A 20,401-nucleotide genomic window follows, 5' to 3' on the forward strand; every position below is an offset into this window, starting at 1 on the left:
GCCCATGTCGTCCACCTTCGGAGACGCTGCCAAAAACGCCCTCTGAAAAGGTGGTGCCAAGGTCAGCAATCTGTGTGGCAGCTCCACGGGGACACGACACGTTATCTTTTTCCTCTTTTGCCAGTTTGATGGTCATTTTGCTTTATTTCTGTTTCCTTACTGACTAGATATTTGAATCTCTTCTTCTGGAAAGCATCTTCTATCCTCCGCACTTTACCCACTGGGTCATCTGCCCTCGCCAGGCAGACATCCGCCCTCGCCTTCTGAGTCTGTACTTCTCAGCGTGACCTTTGTCTTCCAAACCTTTTGTTTTGGTGGCGGGAGCCTGGGCTTCTTCACCTCGGCAGCATAAAACTGTTCCTCTCCTTAGGTTTTCCTGATTTTTTTTTTTTTTTTAACATTTAGATCATTTAATCCAGCAAATCTCTTAAGCTTTTTTCAAATGGATAGCAACTGTCCTAATATCACCCTGTGAAACCCGGCTCACCTGAAATGGCACTTTTCATATACTGAATTCCCTACACGTTTTAGCTCCATTAAATTATTAGACTATTCCACCAGAAATAGTCCGCTTTTGTTATTACAGCCTTAAAACATACTCTGCTGTCTTGAAGGGAAAAGCCTGTTCTTATTAACCTATTTCAACCTTTTCTTGACACACTCCCTCTTCCAGAGTAACTTTAAAATCACCTTGCCAACTTAAAAGACCCCCCTTAGGATTTTCATTAGCAATTTAAATTACTGATCGATTTGGGGACAACGGATGTTCCAACAGCCTCCCCACGCAGAATGGGGGTTACTCTGTGTGATATTTATGTACACCCTCTTGCACACCCCTCAGCAAAGGTTTTCAGCCATGCACATTTCTTCCATTTATTTTTGAGATAATACCTACCACGGTTAAGAGCTCTTGGGCTTACCTGCTAGATACAAACCCCTCTCTGCCACCTAGTAACTGTGTGAGCTTTAGGAAGCTGCCCGCGTGTAGAAGAGGGCTAGCACTTCGAAATTGTTGTGAAGTTTAAATTAGTGAATACACTTTTGAAACACCTAGCCCATAAGAAGCACTCAATAAATGTTAGCTGTTATTCTCTATGCTGTTTTTACGGAGCGCTAATCAGCATGTAAATGCTTTGTTGCTGCAGCTGCTCAATGTCCTTGTCCTCCAGAACACAATCTAGCTGAAGGCAGGGACTCGGTCCCATTCACCACCAGACGCCTGGCATCTAGAATAACACATAGCTCAGAACACATGCTCACCAGGACACCAATAAACTGTACTTTACTCGGCAGAGATTTCCAGATCTCGTTTTTCCCTATTGTCCTCAAATTATTAAATCTGTGCCTTTATGGGAAGATGTCTTAGATGCTTTTGGGAAACAGGCACAGCTATCAATAAAATGCAATTAAAGACAGACCACTTCTTAGAGAACAGCCCTTCAACCTTGCATGGATTTCTCTCATCTCCGGCTTCTCGCTGGGTCTGCGCGGACTTATCAGTCACGCAAGCGCAGCGATCTGGCTCGTGGCAGCTTTCAGGCTGGTGAAAGTGCACACTCTCAGTCACAGTCTGAAAATGCCCAGATGACTCGGACAAATAGCACTGCCTTGGCGGTGACAGATCTTAATCCTCTGCCAGGGCAGGCAGGCTCTGTGTCCCACTGACCTCGCCCCGCTCACCGCAGCCAAGTCCCTGACCGAAAACTCAGTGAGCTATGACCGCACGTGCGCCTGTCTGGGTCTCACCTACACTGAAGCCCCTGACCTTCTGACTAGGGCTCAACTGAAGAATTTTCACAACTTGGCCGCACAGTTCTATCAGTACCGAGAAGCAAACTTTTGTTCGTTTTCCAATGTTGGGATCCTCATACTCAAGCAGCCATTCTCCAAAATGGACAGCGCGAGTTCCTGACGCCCACTCCACCCCCACTCCCACCCTGATGCCCGCTCCGCCTGCACCGATGCCCGCTCCACCCCCACCCTGATGCCCGCTCCGCCTGCACCGATGCCCGCTCCACCCACACACCCTGATGCCCGCTCCGCCTGCACCCTGCCTGCTCCACCCCCACCGTGATGCCCACTCCACCCCCACCTGGGTTACTCCAAATGTCACCTCTGAAAATGGCAGCCACCGAGGCATGGGACAGGCCACGCGCACCTGAGCCACATGGTAACTGAGGGAGGCTCTCTCCACGCTGCATATAAAGGCCTCCAGTCTTTGGTGATATGTTAAGCGGCACAAAAACTGAAACCATATTTGAACACGGTCCCCGAGCCTGCACAGGACGAGGCGGCGTGCACAGGCAAACACACACACTCGGCGGAAAAAAAAAATTCCGCGCTAACAGAAGCCACCTTTACGTGGTTAGGCTGCAGATGGGTCGTTTTTTTTTCCTTCCAATTTTTCAACATGAACCTGTATTCAACACTGCATTGAAAAACCTGCAACCTCTTAAAACCTCAACATACTAAGCTGCCCTCGGCGGACCCGCAGGCACCACCGCTGTGGGCCCCACCAGGAGCCGCCCAGGATGCCAGCCCCTTCCTCCGCTCCACGGCTGCCGGGTTCCACCAGCTTCTAATCTGCAGTCACCGCACACCGGGACAGAGCCCCCTTGGGCGCTAATGTACCACGGGCTCAGAAAGCCGGGACAGCACAAACCTTTGGGTGAAGGAAAAGTGTTTTCCGTTCCTTTGCCAACAGGCGTGGCCGGCAAGGAGAGCGATGCCTGCACAGCAGAGTCCATCTTCTCACAGTCCAGGGTGGGGGAGCTGGGCGCTGACTTCCGGGTGACTTCCTGCTGTCTCTCCCGAACTGCCAGCTCTTGCCTTAAATCTGCAAAATGACACCCAGGTAAGAGCACTCACTCCAGGAAGCGCACACGCCCAGCAAAGTCATGTCTGAAATGCCACAAAGACAGTCTTCCTAAATCACTAGTGCTCAAAAGTGAGTTTCCTATTTAATACTTTTTATGTCTCGGGGTATAAGAATGACCACCCTGCCATCTAAATTTTCTTTTAATGTTATTTATTTATTTCTGAGAGAGAGAGAGACAGCATGAACAGGGTCACAGAGAGAGGGAGACACAGAATCCAAAGCAGGCTCCAGGCTCCAAGCTGTCAGCACAGAGCCCGACGCGGGGCTCGAACCCACGAACCGTGAGATCATGACCTGAGCCGAAGTCGGACGCTTAACCAACTGAGCCCCCCAGGCGCCCCACCACCCTACCGCCTAAATGACCTTTTAGAACTAAAACATTCTGGGGCGCCTGGGGGGCTCAGTCAGTTGAGTGTCCGACTTTGGCTCAGGTCATGATCTCATGGTTCGTGGGTTCGAGCCCCGCGTTGGGCTCTGGGCTGACAGCTTGGAGCCTGTTTCGGATTCTGTATCTCTCTCTCTTTCTGTGACCTTCCCCTGCTCATGCTGTCTCTCTCTCTCTCTCAAAAATAAGAAACATTAAAAAAAAATTTTTTTTAAACAGAAAAGAAAACCCGCTAGACCGACACAAATGCTGTAACCTGAGAGAGGGCAGTGAACTCTGCTCACAGGCAGAAAGAAACAGGACGGAGGCCGAACCAAAACTCACACAAACCTACAGGGCACAGAAATAAATACTCTTTTCAACTCATTTTGCTTTCATCCTGAAACAATGCTCTTTGGGGATTACTGCAAAATCAACAAAGTACATTTTTAGAATTTTAAAGGTGTTGGTATTTCTTATTAATTTTCAAAATACAGTATTCTGTTGTAGAAAGGAAGTAGTCAAAACAGTCGCAATTTTTTTTGCTTTCAAATCTAGAGTTTTTAAGCCAAAGTTAACATTTTATTCCCCAGTTGTGCAACTGACCTAACGCTTACGGTTAAAAAAAAAAAAAAAAAAGGACACAAAGCTATCCCACTCCGGGCACACACCCAAATGTCTACCCAGGGGTAAATGCATAAAGAGAAGGTAGTCCATGCCCATAATGCGATCTTATTCAGACTTAAGGAGGAAGAAATTCTGACACGTGCTACTGCGGGGATGTGCCTCGAGGACACCACGCAGAGCGAAACCACGCCAGTCACAGGAGGATGGACACCGTGTGATCCGGGGACGTCACCAGAGAGGTCAGGTTCACAGACACAGAGGGACGAATGGCGCCGCCGGGGACTGGGACGTCCGCTGCTGTACACACTGTGCACACAGGGAATACACCCTTTCCTTTTAAAATTCCCCCTCCCTCCCTCTTTTGTTTAATACATGGCAGAACGCAGATTATTAAGAAAAGAGTCTCAGGGCGCCCAGGGGGCTCAGTTGGTTAAGTGTCCGACTTCAGCTCAGGACATGACCTCACGATTCGTGGGTTCAAGCCCTGCATCGGGCTCTGTGCTGACAGCTCAGAGCCTGGAGCTGCTTCCGATTCTGTGTCTCCCACTCTCTCTGACCCTCCCCTGCTCACGCTCTCTCTCTCTCAGAAATTTAAAAAAAAAAAAAAAAAAAAGGCTCTTTACAAGATGTGCACAGGCGCAGTGTTGTTATGTGCGTAACAACCCAAGCCAACCAAGCAGGACACGCACAGTGGTGGCGGTTAAGGTTTTGGAAACCAGACAGGGGTTTGAATCCCAACTGAAAAGCTCTAAGACCCTGGACAAAACTCCAATGCTCTATGCCTCAGTTTTCTGAACTGAAAGGTAGGGATAATACTGCCTACTTCTTTGAGCTGACGATGTCGGTACTGAGAGACTAAAAGCACAGAGCGCGGTGTCTGACGAAAGGATACTCATGCATCCAGCCTTCAGCGTTGCTCATGGGGCTCCTTACACCCGGGCTTAGGGACAGGGAAGGAGAGAGTGTTCTTCAAGCTGTACGTTTACCTCTTGCTTCATCCTTTAACCGCTGTACAGAGACTAACAAAGATTCCTTTTCATCAAGTTCACTTTCTAAAAATGCATTTCGTTCAATGGCCTGATTTAGCCTTTGTTCAAAGTCTTCCAGTGACACTATTGTTGCTCTAAAAAAAAAAAAAAAAAAATGGAGTCCATGAATTAAATAAATAGCGTGCAAACAGCTAATACAAAAGGAAACGGTCCGTTTAGCTCATGCCACTTCCTGACCTAGAAAGCCTGGCCCGGGTGAGGGATGATCTCAGCCCCTTCTGACCTCTGGTGGCACTTGGTATCTCTGCTTCTAGTCTGGGCCATTCAATATATTCTCTTAAATTCCCACCGAAATTCCTTACGGTTCCTTAAAGGGAGGCCACCTATTACACATTATCCTCTCCACTGGATTGTAAACACACAACAGTCAGGTTGACATGCTTTCAAGAAGAAAACGGTCCAACAATTTGAAAGTACACGAATTAAAAATTTGTTTAAAACACAAAGTCCCAGGTCCCGCTCCATTGACTCTTCCTCCTGCATTTCTCATCGTGTTCATTTATTCACCAAACATTAACATGAACCTACTACGTGCCCCCTGCCCACTATGTGCTGCCTGCTGCAGAAGTAAAATTCCCCAGCCTCACGTTAGAACTCCTAATGCCTGTGGCCAATTTGATCAAATCCTAGCAACTGTCAAAACGTCTCTCAATTCCACTTGCTCTCCCCCAGCCTTCGGCTCCTGGCTTAATTCTTCACCCATCACCTGGATCACTCCTAGAGGGTCCTCCTCCCTACTTCCAGTTCCTCAATGTTACCCTCGTATCAAAATCTGATGTCCCTCCTTTGTTTAAAAAATTCTTATTAAGGGGCGCCTGGGTGGCTCAGTGAGTTAAGCGTCCAGCTTCGGTTCAGGTCATGATCTCACGGTTTGTGGGTTCGAGCCCCGCGTCAGGGTCTGTGCTGACAGCTCAGAGCCTGGAGCCTGTTTCAGATTCTGTGTCTCCCTCTCTCTCTGACCCTCCCCTGCTCATGCTCTCTCTCTCTCAGAAATAAATAAAACATTAAAAAAAAATTTTTTTTTTTTAATTCTTAACGAGGTCCTCATTGTCTCTACAGCACACAAGTTTCTTCCCAATCTGGCCCCGCCCACCTTCCATCTCCCGCTGTGCGGCCACACAGTCTCCACCGCATCCATCAAAGTGAGACATGCCCATGTCCTGAGCCTCCTCCCTCCTTGCAGACTCCAGCTTGGACACCAGCAAAGGCTGCCCCAGCTCCCCGGGCAAACTCAGCGGCTCCCTCCGCTGTGCGCTGCAGCCGCTTGGACACTCTCTTCACTCATACTGACTGTGTGAAAGGTCCACATCTGTCCCAGCCAAGGGCAGCAGCCAGCTTACCTCTGTGCCCTCGGCTCTAGCATCAAGCCAAGCATGTAAGAGTCCCTCGGACTATAAGGAAAGAACTACCAGACAGTGATTGTCAAGTAACAGGAACTGAGCTTGGAAGGGCTCAGAACAACTTAATGGTAGATTAGAGAAAAGCGCAGCAGCGGTAACAGCGAGCCGCTCCGGGCTGTGCGGGAGATCGTGGCGAAAGCGGTATTCTGAGAAAATCCATCGGTCAGTATTTCAACTGAAGAAAATGAGGAGGAGCAAAGAATTCGGGCAGAAGCTGTGGGGCCTGCAAAGAGTGTGGCAGGACTGAGCGCACAGAGGGAAAGACCGAGGAACAAAGGAGACGTGGTTAAAAACAAAAAAACGCAGGACAATCTGGAGAGACAAGGATTCGCACCAGTCGGCGTGGCGGTTACAGGCGATGTGAACTGCCAGGCGGCCATGATCTGGGCCCAAGATCTGGGTGACGGGCCGCACTGCGTGTGGACAGAGCCCCAGCACCGGCCCCGTGTCTGTTCGCTGTACACGAGCGCACGGCAGCCACTCACCTTTTCGCTCGCTCCAGGTCGTCGTTGGCCTGCTCCAGCTCCCTCACGTACTTATGCAACTGCTCCTTAATGGCCCGAGTCTGACTTAAGTCATCTTCCAGCAGTGACACTTGCTTGTAGCTCTGTGCGTACTGGTGCTCGAGCTTCTCCTGAAGGCGCGGGTGCAGGAAGCAAAGTGTGTGCTATTAACACGGAGTCTTCCTTAGTAAAGGAAGGAACCCAAGCTATGGGGTGCAGGGATCCCAGGAATTCGCCCACAATCTGGGGTGATGGTACCCCTCTCCTCCTCACAATATTTTAAAAAAAAAAAAAAGGACGCATTCATTCCAAGCACCTCAACTCGTAAATTTAGAGAGTCAGCCATTCTCCTCTCAGAAAGAAATCTAACAGGGGCGCCTAGGGGGCTCAGTCCGTGAAATGTCCGACTCCAGCTCAGGTCATGATCTCACGGTTCATGGGTTCGAGCCCTGCGTCGGGCTCTGTGCTGACAGCTCGGAGCCTGGAGCTTATTTCGAATTCTATGTCTCCTTCTCTCTCTGACCCTCCCCTGCTCATGCTGTCTCTCTCTCAGAAATAAATAAAACATTAAAACATACACACACACACACACACAATATGTAAAAAAAAAAAAAAAAGAAAGAAAGAAATCTAATAATGATCTTTCTGAAAAGAAGTAAAATAGGGAAACCAATGCCTCAGCCCCGCCCCCAGGGAGGGGGGTGAATTCCAGGTCCTCAGGCTAAACGCAGCCCGGGTGAGCACGGAGCAGGGACCACCACCCAGAGCCCCACTACCCCAGCTCTCACCCACCATCCCCACCCTCCCCACACAGTAATCCCAACCCCCAACCCCCAGGTTCGGAAACCCTCAAGCACTTGGCTAAGGCAGCTGATGGACAGCAACAAGGGGGGGTTAATCCTTTAACTCCTAGAAATCCCTTTTTAAAGGGGATTTTAACCCCAGCTGAACCTCAAAACTAAAGAGGTGACTAACAATAAAGGAATAGACACAGATTTCATATGAAATACGTTTACAGGGCCGCCGAGGGGGGCAGTCTCGGGCAACCCAGGCAGCTCTGGAAACCGACAGGGATGACCACGTACTAAGAGAACGTGACCGCTCAAGCCGGGACAGCCGCAGGGTCTGCAAGTGAGCGCCTAAGCTCCCAAGCCCCTTCCCCTCGGTTCCACGAAAGAAAAGTGTATTCCAAAAACCCACTTGAAGTCTTTTTTTTCTTCCCTGCCTGCTGCTCTTCAGTTCCCCCACGACACCGCACTTCTCACGTGAACAGAAGGCAGCGCTGGGCCGCAGCGCCCACCACCGAGGTTACCTTGAGAGCCTCCACTTCATACTTCAGTCTCTGGTTGTCCGCCTGCAGGTCCCGGTTCCTCTGCTCCGCCTGCACCAGCTGCGCCTCCAGCTCGGCTTCCAGTTCCCGGCTGCCTTCCTGGAACTCAACTAGCTCATCCCGAGCCTCCTGGAAGCTGCCGCGGACAGAGCGGGACAGGAGGTGACAGGAGCAGCCCCACGGCCCCGAGAAGGCAGCCCCAGGCCGTCCAATGACCCTGCCCGGACCCGCCCCACACAGCGGGGACAACCTGTCTCATGTGGCAGGTTCTAGACTCGGGGGCCAGTGAAAGTGACTTAAAAGGGCCCAAAAGGACTCACGTTTTACACACCCACCCCTAGATCTTCTGTTTGTTTATTTATTGTTGAGGGGAGCCTGGGGGGCTCAGTCGGTTAAGTATCCGACTTCGGCTCAGGTCACGATCTCACAGTTCATGGGTTCGGGCCCCGCGTCGGGCTCTGTGCTGACAGCTTGGAGCCTGGAGCCTGTTTCAGATTTTGTATCTCCCTCTCTCTCTGTACCTCCCCTGCTCACACTGTCTCTCTCTCTCAGAAATAAATAAAACATTTTTTTAATTTTTAATAAAATAAAATAAATGTTTTATTTATTTCTGAGAGCGAGCGAGCATGAGCTTGGGAGGGAGAGATTGGGGAACGGAGGATCCAAAGCGGGCTCTACATGACAGCAGAAAGCCCGACACGGGGCTCAAACTCATGAACCACGAGATCATGACCTGAGCCAGTCAGCTGTTTAACCGACTGAGCCCCCAGGTGGCCGGCCCCTAGATCTTTCTTATCTAAGAAATTAATAAAGAAACTCAAATTGGGGCGCCTGGGTGGCTTAGTCGGGTAAGCGTCCGACTTTCGCTTAGGTCATGATCTCACGGTTCGTGGGTTCGGGCCCCGTGTCGGGCTCTGTGCTGACTGCCAGCTCAGAGCCTGGAGCCTGTTTCAGTCTGTGACTCCCTCTCTCTCTGACCCTCCCCTGCTCGCGCTGTCTCTCTCTCTCTCCTAGAAATAAATAAAAATTTAAAAAAAAAAAAAAGAAACTCAAGTTACTGGGCCACAAAGTACTATCAGCGTTTTGCAATACAATTGGCTTCCTTCATAATTCTATTATTTAATCTTATCCATTGAAAAACATCATTCTGGGGCGCCTGGGTGGCTCAGTTAAGCACCCGGCTCCTGAGTTCAGCTCAGGTCGTGATCTCGTGGTTCCTGGGACTGAGCCCTGCGTCAGGCTCTGTGCTGACAGCATGGAGCCTGCTTGGGATGCCCTCTCTCCTTCGCTCTCAAAATAAATATTTAAAGCAAAACAAACACACAAACAAAAACACATCATTCTGGGAAGCGGTGCACAGGTTTCCCCAGCCTATTAAGGCATCTGCGGCACAAAATAGATTCAGAGCGTCTGCCATAAACAGACCCATTCCCTGCTCACCGGCACAATCTACCTGGCTTCAACAACAACAACAAAACAGCAATAAAAGGTTTGATAAGGCTTAACAAGCTCTATAAACCAAAGCTCAAAAGAGTGTGTGTGTGTTAAAGTGCATTTTAAAAAGAAATGAGGGGCACCTGGGTGGTTCAGTCAGTTGTGTATCCAACTCCTGATTTCAGCTCAGGTCATGATCCCAAGGTAATGGGATCGAGCCCCGCATCGACCACCGCACAGAGCACGGAGCCTGCTTAAGATTCTCTCTCTCTCTCTCTCTCTCTCTCTCTCTCCCCCTCTCTGCCCCTCTCCCCCACCTGCACTCTCTTGCTCTAAAAATAAAAAGAAATAAAAAATAAAGACAAATCTAAGACAAATTTGGTGCTTAAAAGGTAATATTATGTAAAAAGCTTCCCCAACTAATCCAAATAACTGAGATGTTATGAAATGCTCTCCCCTCCGTCCAAAGCTCTGCTGGCCCCAAACACTGCTCGCACCTGCCTGAAGAGACCTAGCCTCTGTGTGGGGCCCTGCACAGTGCATCACAGTGTCCAGAAGACCGAAGGACAAGGCAGAATCAGCACATGCACAGCAGGCCAAATGTAAGAGGAGGCCAGCTTCCAGAAGGAATCACACACAGGAAGTTTTCTTACTATTTTAGTAATTTGAGTAATAAAATTTTATGGCAGTTTTATACTGTTCAAATACAAGCAATGCTATGACTATTTCCAGAATCCCAAACCTAACCCTGAAACTCTATATTTGGCTTTATGTTCAAATATACATATATCTGCACATGCTGGCCCTGGTATTCCAAATGCCTTCCCCTGTTTTCAGGATGCTTTTCAATATTACCTTTGTTTATATTTCAAGGAAAGTTCCTTCCAGTAAGCAGTTTCCTCCTTTAAACTTGAAAAATTTGGTATATCTTCACCATCCATGATCAAGAAATCCTGTGAAATATTAAAGACAAACTTTTAATGTTTCTTAATTTTTTTGAGGGAGGAGGGGCAGAGAGAGAGAGGGAGACACCGAATCCAAAGCAGGCTCCAGGCTCTGAGCTGTCAGCACAGAGCACGATGCGGGGCTCGAACCCATGAACTGGCAGATCATGACCTGAGCCAAAGTCTGACGCTTAGCAGACTGAGCCACCCAGATACGCCTGAAGACAAACTTTTAAATACGGAACAGGGGCACCTGGCTGGCTCAGTCAGTGGAGCATGCAACTTGATCTCAGGTCATGAGTTCAAGTCCCACACTGGGCAGGGAGCTTACAATAAATTGATAAATAGATAACTGACAGCAATTAAAAAAAAATCATATGAAATTTAAAAGTTTTAAAAACAATATATAGAGATCAGAATCTAAATAAAAATATAAAATCTGGAACAATGTGAAATCTGCCACATCTTGGAGTTAAACATGACAGAGTCTGAGAGTGATTAACTATTGTAACTCAGACACACAAATATCTTACTGCCCCAACCTCCGGGACCCCCAACGTTCTGGATAAAGTCATGACAGGAGAGGAGATCGACAAAGTGCTCTGGCATAAAGGCACACAGGACACTCCGGGTCAAAGCCGTTGGCTGTGCAGGAATTGGCCCAGCAGAATCGTCCCGAGCACCAGGCTCCCGCAATGACCTTACAGCCGGCTGGGCTTCTGGGAACCGGGTGACAGACCCAAGTTTACTGCTCGAGCAGATGCTACTACTGCATGGCCTCTGTTGCATAATTGCTTCAACAGACCCATCTGGAACATCTCGTGCCAAGTGACCATACTAGGAAATCGGGTACCACACTCTCAATACTTTACTATGATTACACTTCTTTCAAGCCCAAAGCTTCGTCCTAAGTTCACTAATCCCCCAACTTCAAGGTTCTCTCTTGTTTGCTCGCCACAGCACTGGGGGAGGGGAGTATCTATTCAGTTAACTTCGGATGTGGACTATCTAAGAACTCTGGCCAGAAAATGAAACACCAAGGTCGTTGGGCTCACTCTGCATTGGTAACTGGAGCGTCTTACCCCCTACGACCCCTCCCCAAGCACCCCATTTTATATTCCAACAACACACTGTTCCTAATACGACATTCTGTGGGGTCATGCTGGACGTTTCCTCCTCCTAGAATGGCTCTCCCTTCCTTGTGCATTCAGAAAGGGCTTACTTGTCCTTTCGAACCTAGCTGCCATCTCCTGCAGAAAGCCTTTCTGTCCTCACCCAGACAGCACTAAACCCCCCCCACTCCTGTCAACCACTGTACCTCCACTTGCTTTCCTGAATAGACGTACCACACGTACCAAAAGTAATGCGTTTGCTTAAGCCATTAGGCTGTGTATAGTTCTTACTTCTACCCCAACACAATGCCTGCACAATAGCAGATACTCAATACTATTAACTAAATTAAACCAAAATCAACCTACTTCATACTAGCAGCAAGGACTAAAGACCAGCTTTAGAATCGAATGAATAGACACTTGGGGTTGTAGAGAATGTGAGCTCACGGAGCACGATCCACTCATCAAATCTGAGCAGAAGTCACAGGCAGGGAACTCCAACTTCAGGCTGGGTACACGAAAGAGGTACAAGAGTGATTTCTCATGGAATAATATTAACACACAACTTCATACACTTGGTTCGAGGCCAACTGCAATTTCCTGTTTCAAACTCTCCTGACCACGCCGCCAAGTACTACTTCCAACATGTTAGTCAATCTCCCAATTATCTGAAATCACCAATCAGCCTAAGAGTTCTTTGAAAACAGATAGATTCTTGACACACTCCTCCTCCCTTCATGGCACCAAGCATAACACTTTGTCGGAGAAAGTACTCAGTGCCTAGTTCCCTGAGCGTATGAGACCTTGTGAAGCACTGAAGAAGCGCTGAGTGCGCCAAGCGCCCCTCCTCAAACGCCATCACCCTCCGCTGGCACTTCCATCTGTGTTACTGCCCTTGGAGATGCCCTGATGGCCCAACAGCACATTAAAATGCAAGCAAGGGAGTCCTGCTGAGACCGGGCCCCAGGGCTGATTCTGCCATTAAACTCCTTATGTGATCTGCTTAACTTCTTACGTCTCCGTTTTTTCATCTAATTAGAGTCTGGACTAGATGGCCGAGGTTTCCTCAAGTAGGTGCATTGATTAGTAAATACGGCTGGTTATTTTTATAATCATACCCCTTTATCCAAGCTCCCCGTCCCCACTCCATTCTCCCAGCTGTAGGGGCAGCCTTATCTGTAGCTGCGATTTGTAAGGCGTGAACTATGCGGCCAGTCCAGAAGTATCTGTATCTCAAAAGAACATCTGAAGCCCCTGAAGGCATCACCATGTGGTATCAGTAACTCTGGAGAGTTCCTGCCTACATCACTTTAGGGGAAGGACCTATTTCGCGTTAACAACCCAGGTTAAGATATAACTGCAGCGAGAGAGAGAGAGAGAGAGAGAGAGAGAGAGACAGAGAGAGAGAGAGAGAGAGAGAGAGAGACAGAGAGAGAGAGAGAGACAGAGAGAGAGAGACAGAGAGAGAGAAGATGAGATGAGATGTGAGAGAGAGAGAACATGCATCCCAATGTGAGGCGACAATCGCTGTGTCCTCTGAATGCTCTACATAAGGTCTTTCCCAAAATGGTCCCCAAAAATGTTGATTACATTTGAAATCTACGAATCCAGCCCTAAAGAAGCCCTTGGGCACGGGTCTTCAATTTTGGATAGATGTCACTTAAACAATGGCAACTCAAACATTGGTTTTTTAATACACCATCCGATTAAATGACGGTTTGGCAAAATGTTATGAAGATCAGATGGACACAAGTAGTAAGGTGTGTTGCTACCTATTCTATCTCAAATAAATATTTGAAAATATGAAAGGTTAAGTTTCTCTAGCTACTTCCTGGAGCGCAGGATCAGTGTCTTATTTATAAATCCCTTCTGCATCACCAGAAACATGGGACACAGTAAAAATTCAACAAATACTCGAATTGACTTCTAACCTTTCTTTCATTATTCCCTCTTTACTTTCCAAAGTACCGCTTTCCTTTATTACTATCTAAATTCCTATTTCGGGAATGGCTAAGTAAAAAGATTTGTGAGTAGCTTATTCCTACCACGAATTAAATGAGATTATAAAACCTATCACTCTTGGCTAGACAGAATTACCAGTCTGATGCACTGCCAAGCCATGTTCACAGTCACTTAAAAAGCTCCCAACAGGCTCCACACCGTAGAACAGGGAGCTTCTGGGACTTACGGCGGGGGGGGGGGGGGGGGGGGGGGGGGGGGGGGGGGGGGGGGGCAGCTTGGAGACGCCACCACGCACCTGCCACCTAAAATGGTCACTATCTTGGACAACCAAGGACCGCCAGACAAATGAGGAAAGCCCCGCAGCGTAAGAAAATCCTACTGAACAGAGAGGAAACCGGTAAACGGAGACAATGAGAGTTTTTTCTCAGACCAGAACTCAGGGGGTTACTTCCCACACACTTCCTGAGGCAGTTCCAGAGGACAGAGAGCCGGGCCCTGCGCTGGGCAGCACGAAACAGCGGCTCCAAGGCACCACTGCAAACACAGGTGCCCAGATGACCCCGTCCATCAGGCCAGGGGACTAACTCGGCCAGATGGAGGCGCCAGAAAACAGGAGGAATCCCCAGGAACAGGCCGCCTGAGTGGGAGGCTGGAAGGAACACCTGTGTCAGTAAGAAAACAAGCAGGAACACTGGCTGGCTCAAGAGAGCACGCGACTCTCAGATCTTGGGGTTGTGAGTTCAAGCCCCATGCTGGGTATAGAAATTACTTAAAATCTTTTCAAAAAAAAAGAAAAGTAAAAACTCCAGAGAAATGAAAACACAGTGCTAGGAAGTTCTAAGCTTTATATACAACATTTTTAAAGATTTCAAGTCTAGGGGCGCCTGGGTGGCTCAGTCAGTTAAGCATCCAACTTCAGCGCAGGTCATGATCTCGCAGTTCGTGGGTTCGAGCCCCATGTCGGGCTCTGTGCAGACAGCTCCGAGCCTGGAGCCTGCTTCAGATTCTGTGTCTCCCTCTCTCTCTGACACTCCCCTGCTCACACTCACGCGCTCGTGCTCTCTCTCAGAAATAAAAACATTTAAAACTTTTATTAAAAAATTTTTTAAAAGATTTCAAGTCTAAAATGTTTAATTTGCTGATTTACATTATTTTATGCAATTGAGACAAGTTCCATATTTTATAGCCATCAGTGAGTTTCCTATTTTTGCTCTTAAATTTGCTATAACTTTCGGGGCACCTGGGTGGCTCAGTTGGTCAAGTGTTCAACTTCAGCTCAGGTTGATCTCCTGGTTCATAGGTTCAAGGCCCGCGTCGGGCCCTGTGCTAACAGCTGAGAGCCTGGAGCCCGCATCGGATTCTATGTCTCCCTCTCTGCCCCTCCCCTGCTCATGCTTTCTCTCCCTCGAAAAAATAAACAAACATCTAAAAAAATAATTTTTTTTAATTGCCATAACTTCTGCATGTTGCTCCCTTGTAAGGTTCTGGGATTTGGTGAACAAGTTTGTGTTATTTTTTTAAGGGCCTAGTTTTGTAGACTTTGATGATAATACTTCTCAGCGTTGATCTTCTTCGCAAAGCGAGTATTTGTCTTTGTAGCTGATAGTCACCTGGCAGGCACCTTGGTCCCTTCAGTAATTCTCTGTCACGCTTGGGCCCCTCTCTAGATTACATACATGCCTTTCTGGAATTGAGTGACCGGTGCCCCTTCAGTATTTCAACATTTTATTCACAGGCAGGCTACTTCTTAGGTTTTCAGTACTCTCTCGCCACGACGGCAATTGCTCTGGGTGGACTGTGTGGTCCAGGGGCCGGAGTCCTTACGGAAGTTCATACTGACCGTTAGACGCTGTCCGTGGCAACTAATATTTATCTGAATTATCTTAACATGGAGCCAATCCTTCTACCAACAGGGCTTTTAATCTAAAAATGTTACTATTCACATGCCCCATGTGAAACTTCTCTGGGCGAGGCTGCTCTGTTGGCACGGGCACGTTTATATGGTATCAGAAGGCCAGGCGTGGTTATGACATTGAAGAGCACTTCGCACTGTTCCTTGAGGAATCTACTTACACCTGGGAGTGGAAAAAAGTATCCATTTGTCCCTGATTTGGGGTTCTTAAATAGGGCCACATTCTTCACAAAACTACCAACTTTTCCATCGGTATTCTCTGGTGAATCGAGTTTTAAATAGACTTTCCTGCGAACCTTCTTGAATGTCTAGCTCTATTTCGTCCGACCTCCTTGTCCATCTGCTTAGTTCAGCGCCAAATAACACCAGCAAACTTACTTTCATGTGTGTTTTTATTGCACGCACGCATCTCTTATTTGCTTGCTTGGTTCTTATTTGAACTGAATGCTGACTCCAATGTTTGCAACTAAAGGCTGCTTCTACAAGGTGCTCAGTGGCCCCTCAAACAGTATAATCGACACCTGAAACTTTTACTAAAGTGACCGTCATCTCTTCCAGAACAAACCAATTAAAAACATTTAACCCACGAACACGTGGTAGAAACAACACAGCATAGTACCTGAGAGCCTAGATCCTGGAGCCAAACTGCCTGGGTTTGAATCAGACTCTACTCACAAGCTCGGTGACCTTGAGCAAGTGACTCAGCCACAGTGGCCCAGTTCCTCACCTGTACAATGGGGATCACAATTAAAATAAGGTTGTTATGAAGAGTATGTGTGTTAGTATTTGCAAAGTACTTCATACTGGGCCTGGCACATAGTAAATGCAACACAAATTCTGTTAAATGGAAAAAAAATTGTTTAGTACAGGACCTTTGAAATAGGACCACAAAATTACCGTGCTTCAGAATTTATAAGATGCAAATGATTCCTTAAAAATCAATCTTCCAGAAGGTATACACAGTCCATCACTGAAAATATTTAATTTTTTTCAATGTTTTATTTATTTCTGAGAGACAGAGAGAGAGAGAGAGACAGCGTGAGCAGGGCAGGGTCAGAGAGAGGGAGATACAGAATCTGAAACAGGCTCCAGGCTCTGAGCTAGCTGTCAACACAGAGCCCGACGCAGGGCTCGAACCCACGAACCGAACCATGAGATCATGACCTGAGCCGAAGTCGGACACTTAACCGACTGAACCACCCAGGCACCCCGTCACTGAAAATATTTTTAAAACTTTTTAAATAGCCCTGAAGACCCAGATTAGAAACTAAAAAAATAAAAAAAAGAAAGAAAAGAAAAAAAGAAACAGTTACTTCTTTGTGGTCACACCGCATTCTTACTGCTTCCTGATTGGTATTATCCCGTTTTATCATTCTGATTTTATTCATCAGAAATACCTTTTCCAGAAATCAGAACTTTTACCAACGACAAACATTTGGTACCACGGCAGATATTCAAAAGACCTTCTCAGGGACTATAAAGGCGAAGTCTGTTCAGTTTGCCTCGGGTTACAGTGGGAAGGTGTGTTCACTGTGTTACTTGAAACTATGTAACCGGAGATACTAAGGCTATAGAAAGTTAGCCAATATGGAAAACTACACTGCTTTAAAAAAAAAAAAAAAAAAGTTTTTTTCATAGCTATTAATGATACAGCAATAATCTCAGGAAGCTGAAATGAAAGCAGATAAATTTGTCCTCTCCTGGGCTACCCAAATCTTCCCTCAATGTCATGTCTCATACAGATGAGGTACGGATCTCAAAGGGATGACAACTTTTACATGGGGGCGTTATCATACGGTATGTGACCTTCGGATATTTAGCAACTGACCAATCAGCTCATTTGGGTATAAAACAGCCTGTCCAAAACGCTGTACTTACAGGGAACCTACTTTTTGTGCTGTGGGATAAGAAAATTAATTTACTGGGATGTTGTCATCCTGTTAACAGCTGTATTAGGGACTCAGGAGATTGAGAGGGTTCTTTTGGAATTCACTATAGGTAATACGTGCCTTTTAACCAAAATCTTGTACTTCTCCCAAAGGTGACATTTACAGATTTTTTTTTTTTTTTTTTTTACTTCTCAAAGTTGATCGTAAATATGATCTCCCTTTCAGTCCTGACTGTCAAAGTTCTTCTACCTGATGAAGTGGTCAGGAACTTATGCCAGAAGTAATTTTAAGCGTCAGTAACCGCAGTTATCTCAGATTTAAGATGAGAACAAAAATAAGATAGGCAGATGTTGTGAAAGCAGGATGTAAGTTTTTACCGAGGTCCCTGCTTACTCTGTCCCTTATCCAACCTCCACTTTCTTAACAAATCAAAACAGAACCGAAAAGAACAGCTTGGGAAGACTCCACAACTGCCCCCCACCCCCCACCCCCGACCAGGTCAACCTCTAGCCAGGGCCAACCCAACTTTTTCTGGTTACTTCGACTCCCTCAATCGTAGGTATGAATTCTAGTAAAAATTCGGAAGAGAGATCTTGCTCAGCTCCCCCGTTCCTTCTCTTCAACCCATGACTCAATGCTGCATTCCTCCCCCACCACCACCACTTCGAGATTGAGCGAAGCCACTAATTACCCTGGTTCACAAGTGGAGGACACAAAACCATTAGCCAGCACAACCCATGAACGTTCCAGACAGAGTAAGGCTCTTGTCTACCGCTGAGCAGCGAGCAGGTGAATCTGCCCAAAACACAGGCGAACGCAATCTTCTGCTAGCTGTTGGCGTCTTTTAGGCAAGTCAGATCTTCTGCTTTGCTTTCTAGTTGAGAAGGGTATAAAAATCACACACTCACACACACACACAGAGATGTGATTCCGAGCCCACAGACAGTAAATCGTGATCCACACGAAGCCATTCACACCGCTTGGGAGGCTCCAAAGCCCAGGAGAACTCACTACCCACCGCCCCCCACCCCACCTGGGCTCAACGTCCCCCTGGGTCGGCGGGGACGCTCTCGGTTATCCGGCGAGAGAACACAGTCGGGCACAACCGCAGGGCGATGAGGTTCCAAACAGCAACGACGGTTCTGAAATGCGACAGGGCGCGACAGAGCCGGGATTTACCTGCCCGCACTCAAAGAAGCCTCGCTTCCCCGGCAAAACTTAAAAGAGATTACTTCGTCGGTCACCACCAAAAAAAAAAAAAAAAAAAAAGGGCGAGCACAAGCAACCCGAACCCCTTCGGGGACACTTTTCCCAACTCCAGGAGGGGCGGGGAGTCACGGCAGTGCCACCCGAGCCCGGCGTGGGCTGCTTCCGCTGTCGCCCCCAGCAGGGAGAGGCCACGCGAGCTGGGAATCCGAGCGCACAGCCCTCCAGGCTGAAGGGACCCGGGGGGTGGGGGGGGGGGGTGCTGGGCGCGCCGCTGCCACCTCCGACCCGGCCACTCCTAGCGCCACCAGCGCCCCGGCCCCGGTGCCACGTCCCGGCCTGCGTCCGCGCCCCCCTCGCCCCAGCCCCCCGGGCCGCCCTCGGGGGCCGCACCCCGGACCAGGGCGGGCAGGGGTCAGTTAGAGCGGTTGGAACAGCTGCCCCGGACCGGCCAGCCCCCCAGAAGCCCGGGCCCGGCCCCGCGGGGCCTCACAGCCGGCCCGCGGGCCCGGCAGGCTTCCCCCCCACACCCCCACCCCCGGGGACAGGCCTCGGCGCCGCCGCCCGGCCCCCTGGGGAGCGGCCCCGCACCGCCGGCTCACCTCCAATGTGTCAAAAGCGCATGTTCGCCGCCGCTCGACCGACGTCTCCGCTCCGCTGGCCTGGCCAGGCCCGCCCAGCCGCTCAGCTCCGCTCCCCTCCGCCGCCCAGAGCTCCACTCCGCGCACCTCGGCGCCCGGCTCCTCCCCGACACGTCAGGGGCCGCCCGGCGGGCCGAGGCCATTCTGTGACGCACGGGGGCGGGGCCCGGCGCAGGCGCGCCAGCGCGCGGGCGGCCGGGGCGGGGCCGCGGCGGCGATGGCGTCACGCGGAGGGGGCGGGCCGGGCCGGCGCGCTGACGTCAGCCTGGCGAGGGCGGGGGGAAGAGGGCCTCCGCGCAGGTGCGCCCGCGACGCCGCGGTTACCCCGGGGACGCTGTGAGGTTCGGGGAAGTGACGCCCGCAGGGGTGAGACCGCCCTGCCTCCCGGCCTTTCAGCCACCGAGGTCCTGCAAGTGTCTTGTGTTACGACGCCTCTCTGCTCGGATTTCACCTCCGAGCCCACCCCCCGCCACCTAGGGTATTCCTGTCTCCCTCGTCCTTCCCACTGAGACCGGTGGTGCGGTTTGTACAACCCCCCCCCCGAAATTGTACACCCGTGCTTGTCTTCCGCCGGCAGACTGTAAATTCTAGAAGAGCGAGACCCTCCGAGGTCTTTCTCATCTCAACAGGTGGCTTGGTCCCAGAGTGGGCACTCAAATACTTGCCGAATAAATGAACGGATTTGTTAAACGGAATACAAACCGCTTGGGGAGTGGAAACTCGAACAGAGCTGTTTTAAAAAAAAAAAAAAAAAAAAAAAAAGCTAGGAACTTCTACTGTATGATGTGCAGTGTAATTATCTCTCTGATGTCAGTGCTGACGGAATAGTACCCGTGGGTTTTCTGGATACGATAATGATGTGAAAGGCCTCAAGGCGAAGGCAAGGTGGGTCTGGAAAGTCCAGTTGTGTTTTGGGGGGAAATGGACGTACACTGAAGCAATGCAAGATGGATTGTAAGACGTGTCCAAATCCATAAATACTGGAGAAGTGATGAATGGGGTAAGGATGGTACCTTGAGCTAGACTCGGAAAGATGCAAGGTTGAAAAAATCATGATAATGGCTGTGAGAGGTTGAAAAAATCATGATAATGGCTGTGAGAGTCGTTGACTTTTATTGTGCCGTATGTATACAATGCCAGTTATGCAAAA

At 48.9% G+C, this 20,401-nt stretch overlaps 1 protein-coding gene across 4 annotated transcripts in view; it reads right to left on the reverse strand.

The window, feature by feature from the left end:
* The window catches only part of NDEL1 (nudE neurodevelopment protein 1 like 1), a 45,159-nt gene that overhangs the window by 10,787 nt on the left and 13,971 nt on the right, over positions 1-20,401 (reverse strand). For 2 of the 4 annotated variants that reach the window (XM_039231478.1, XM_039231481.1), the window contains exons 1-6: positions 19,213-19,354; positions 10,441-10,538; positions 8,134-8,287; positions 6,804-6,952; positions 4,856-4,992; positions 2,663-2,836 (exon numbers count right to left, since the gene is read on the reverse strand). In XM_039231478.1, the coding sequence (XP_039087409.1) occupies positions 2,663-2,836; positions 4,856-4,992; positions 6,804-6,952; positions 8,134-8,287; positions 10,441-10,526 (700 nt within the window). In that variant the 5' untranslated portion in view covers positions 10,527-10,538; positions 19,213-19,354. Of the gene's footprint in view, positions 1-2,662; positions 2,837-4,855; positions 4,993-6,803; positions 6,953-8,133; positions 8,288-10,440; positions 10,539-19,212; positions 19,355-20,401 lie in introns of those variants that run through there. The other 2 variants (XM_039231479.1, XM_039231480.1) reach the window with 1 other exon arrangement.

The sequence above is a fragment of the Hyaena hyaena genome, unplaced genomic scaffold (assembly GCF_003009895.1).
Source record: "Hyaena hyaena isolate Hyena2069 unplaced genomic scaffold, ASM300989v1 scaffold_58, whole genome shotgun sequence".
NCBI lineage: Eukaryota > Metazoa > Chordata > Mammalia > Carnivora > Hyaenidae > Hyaena > Hyaena hyaena.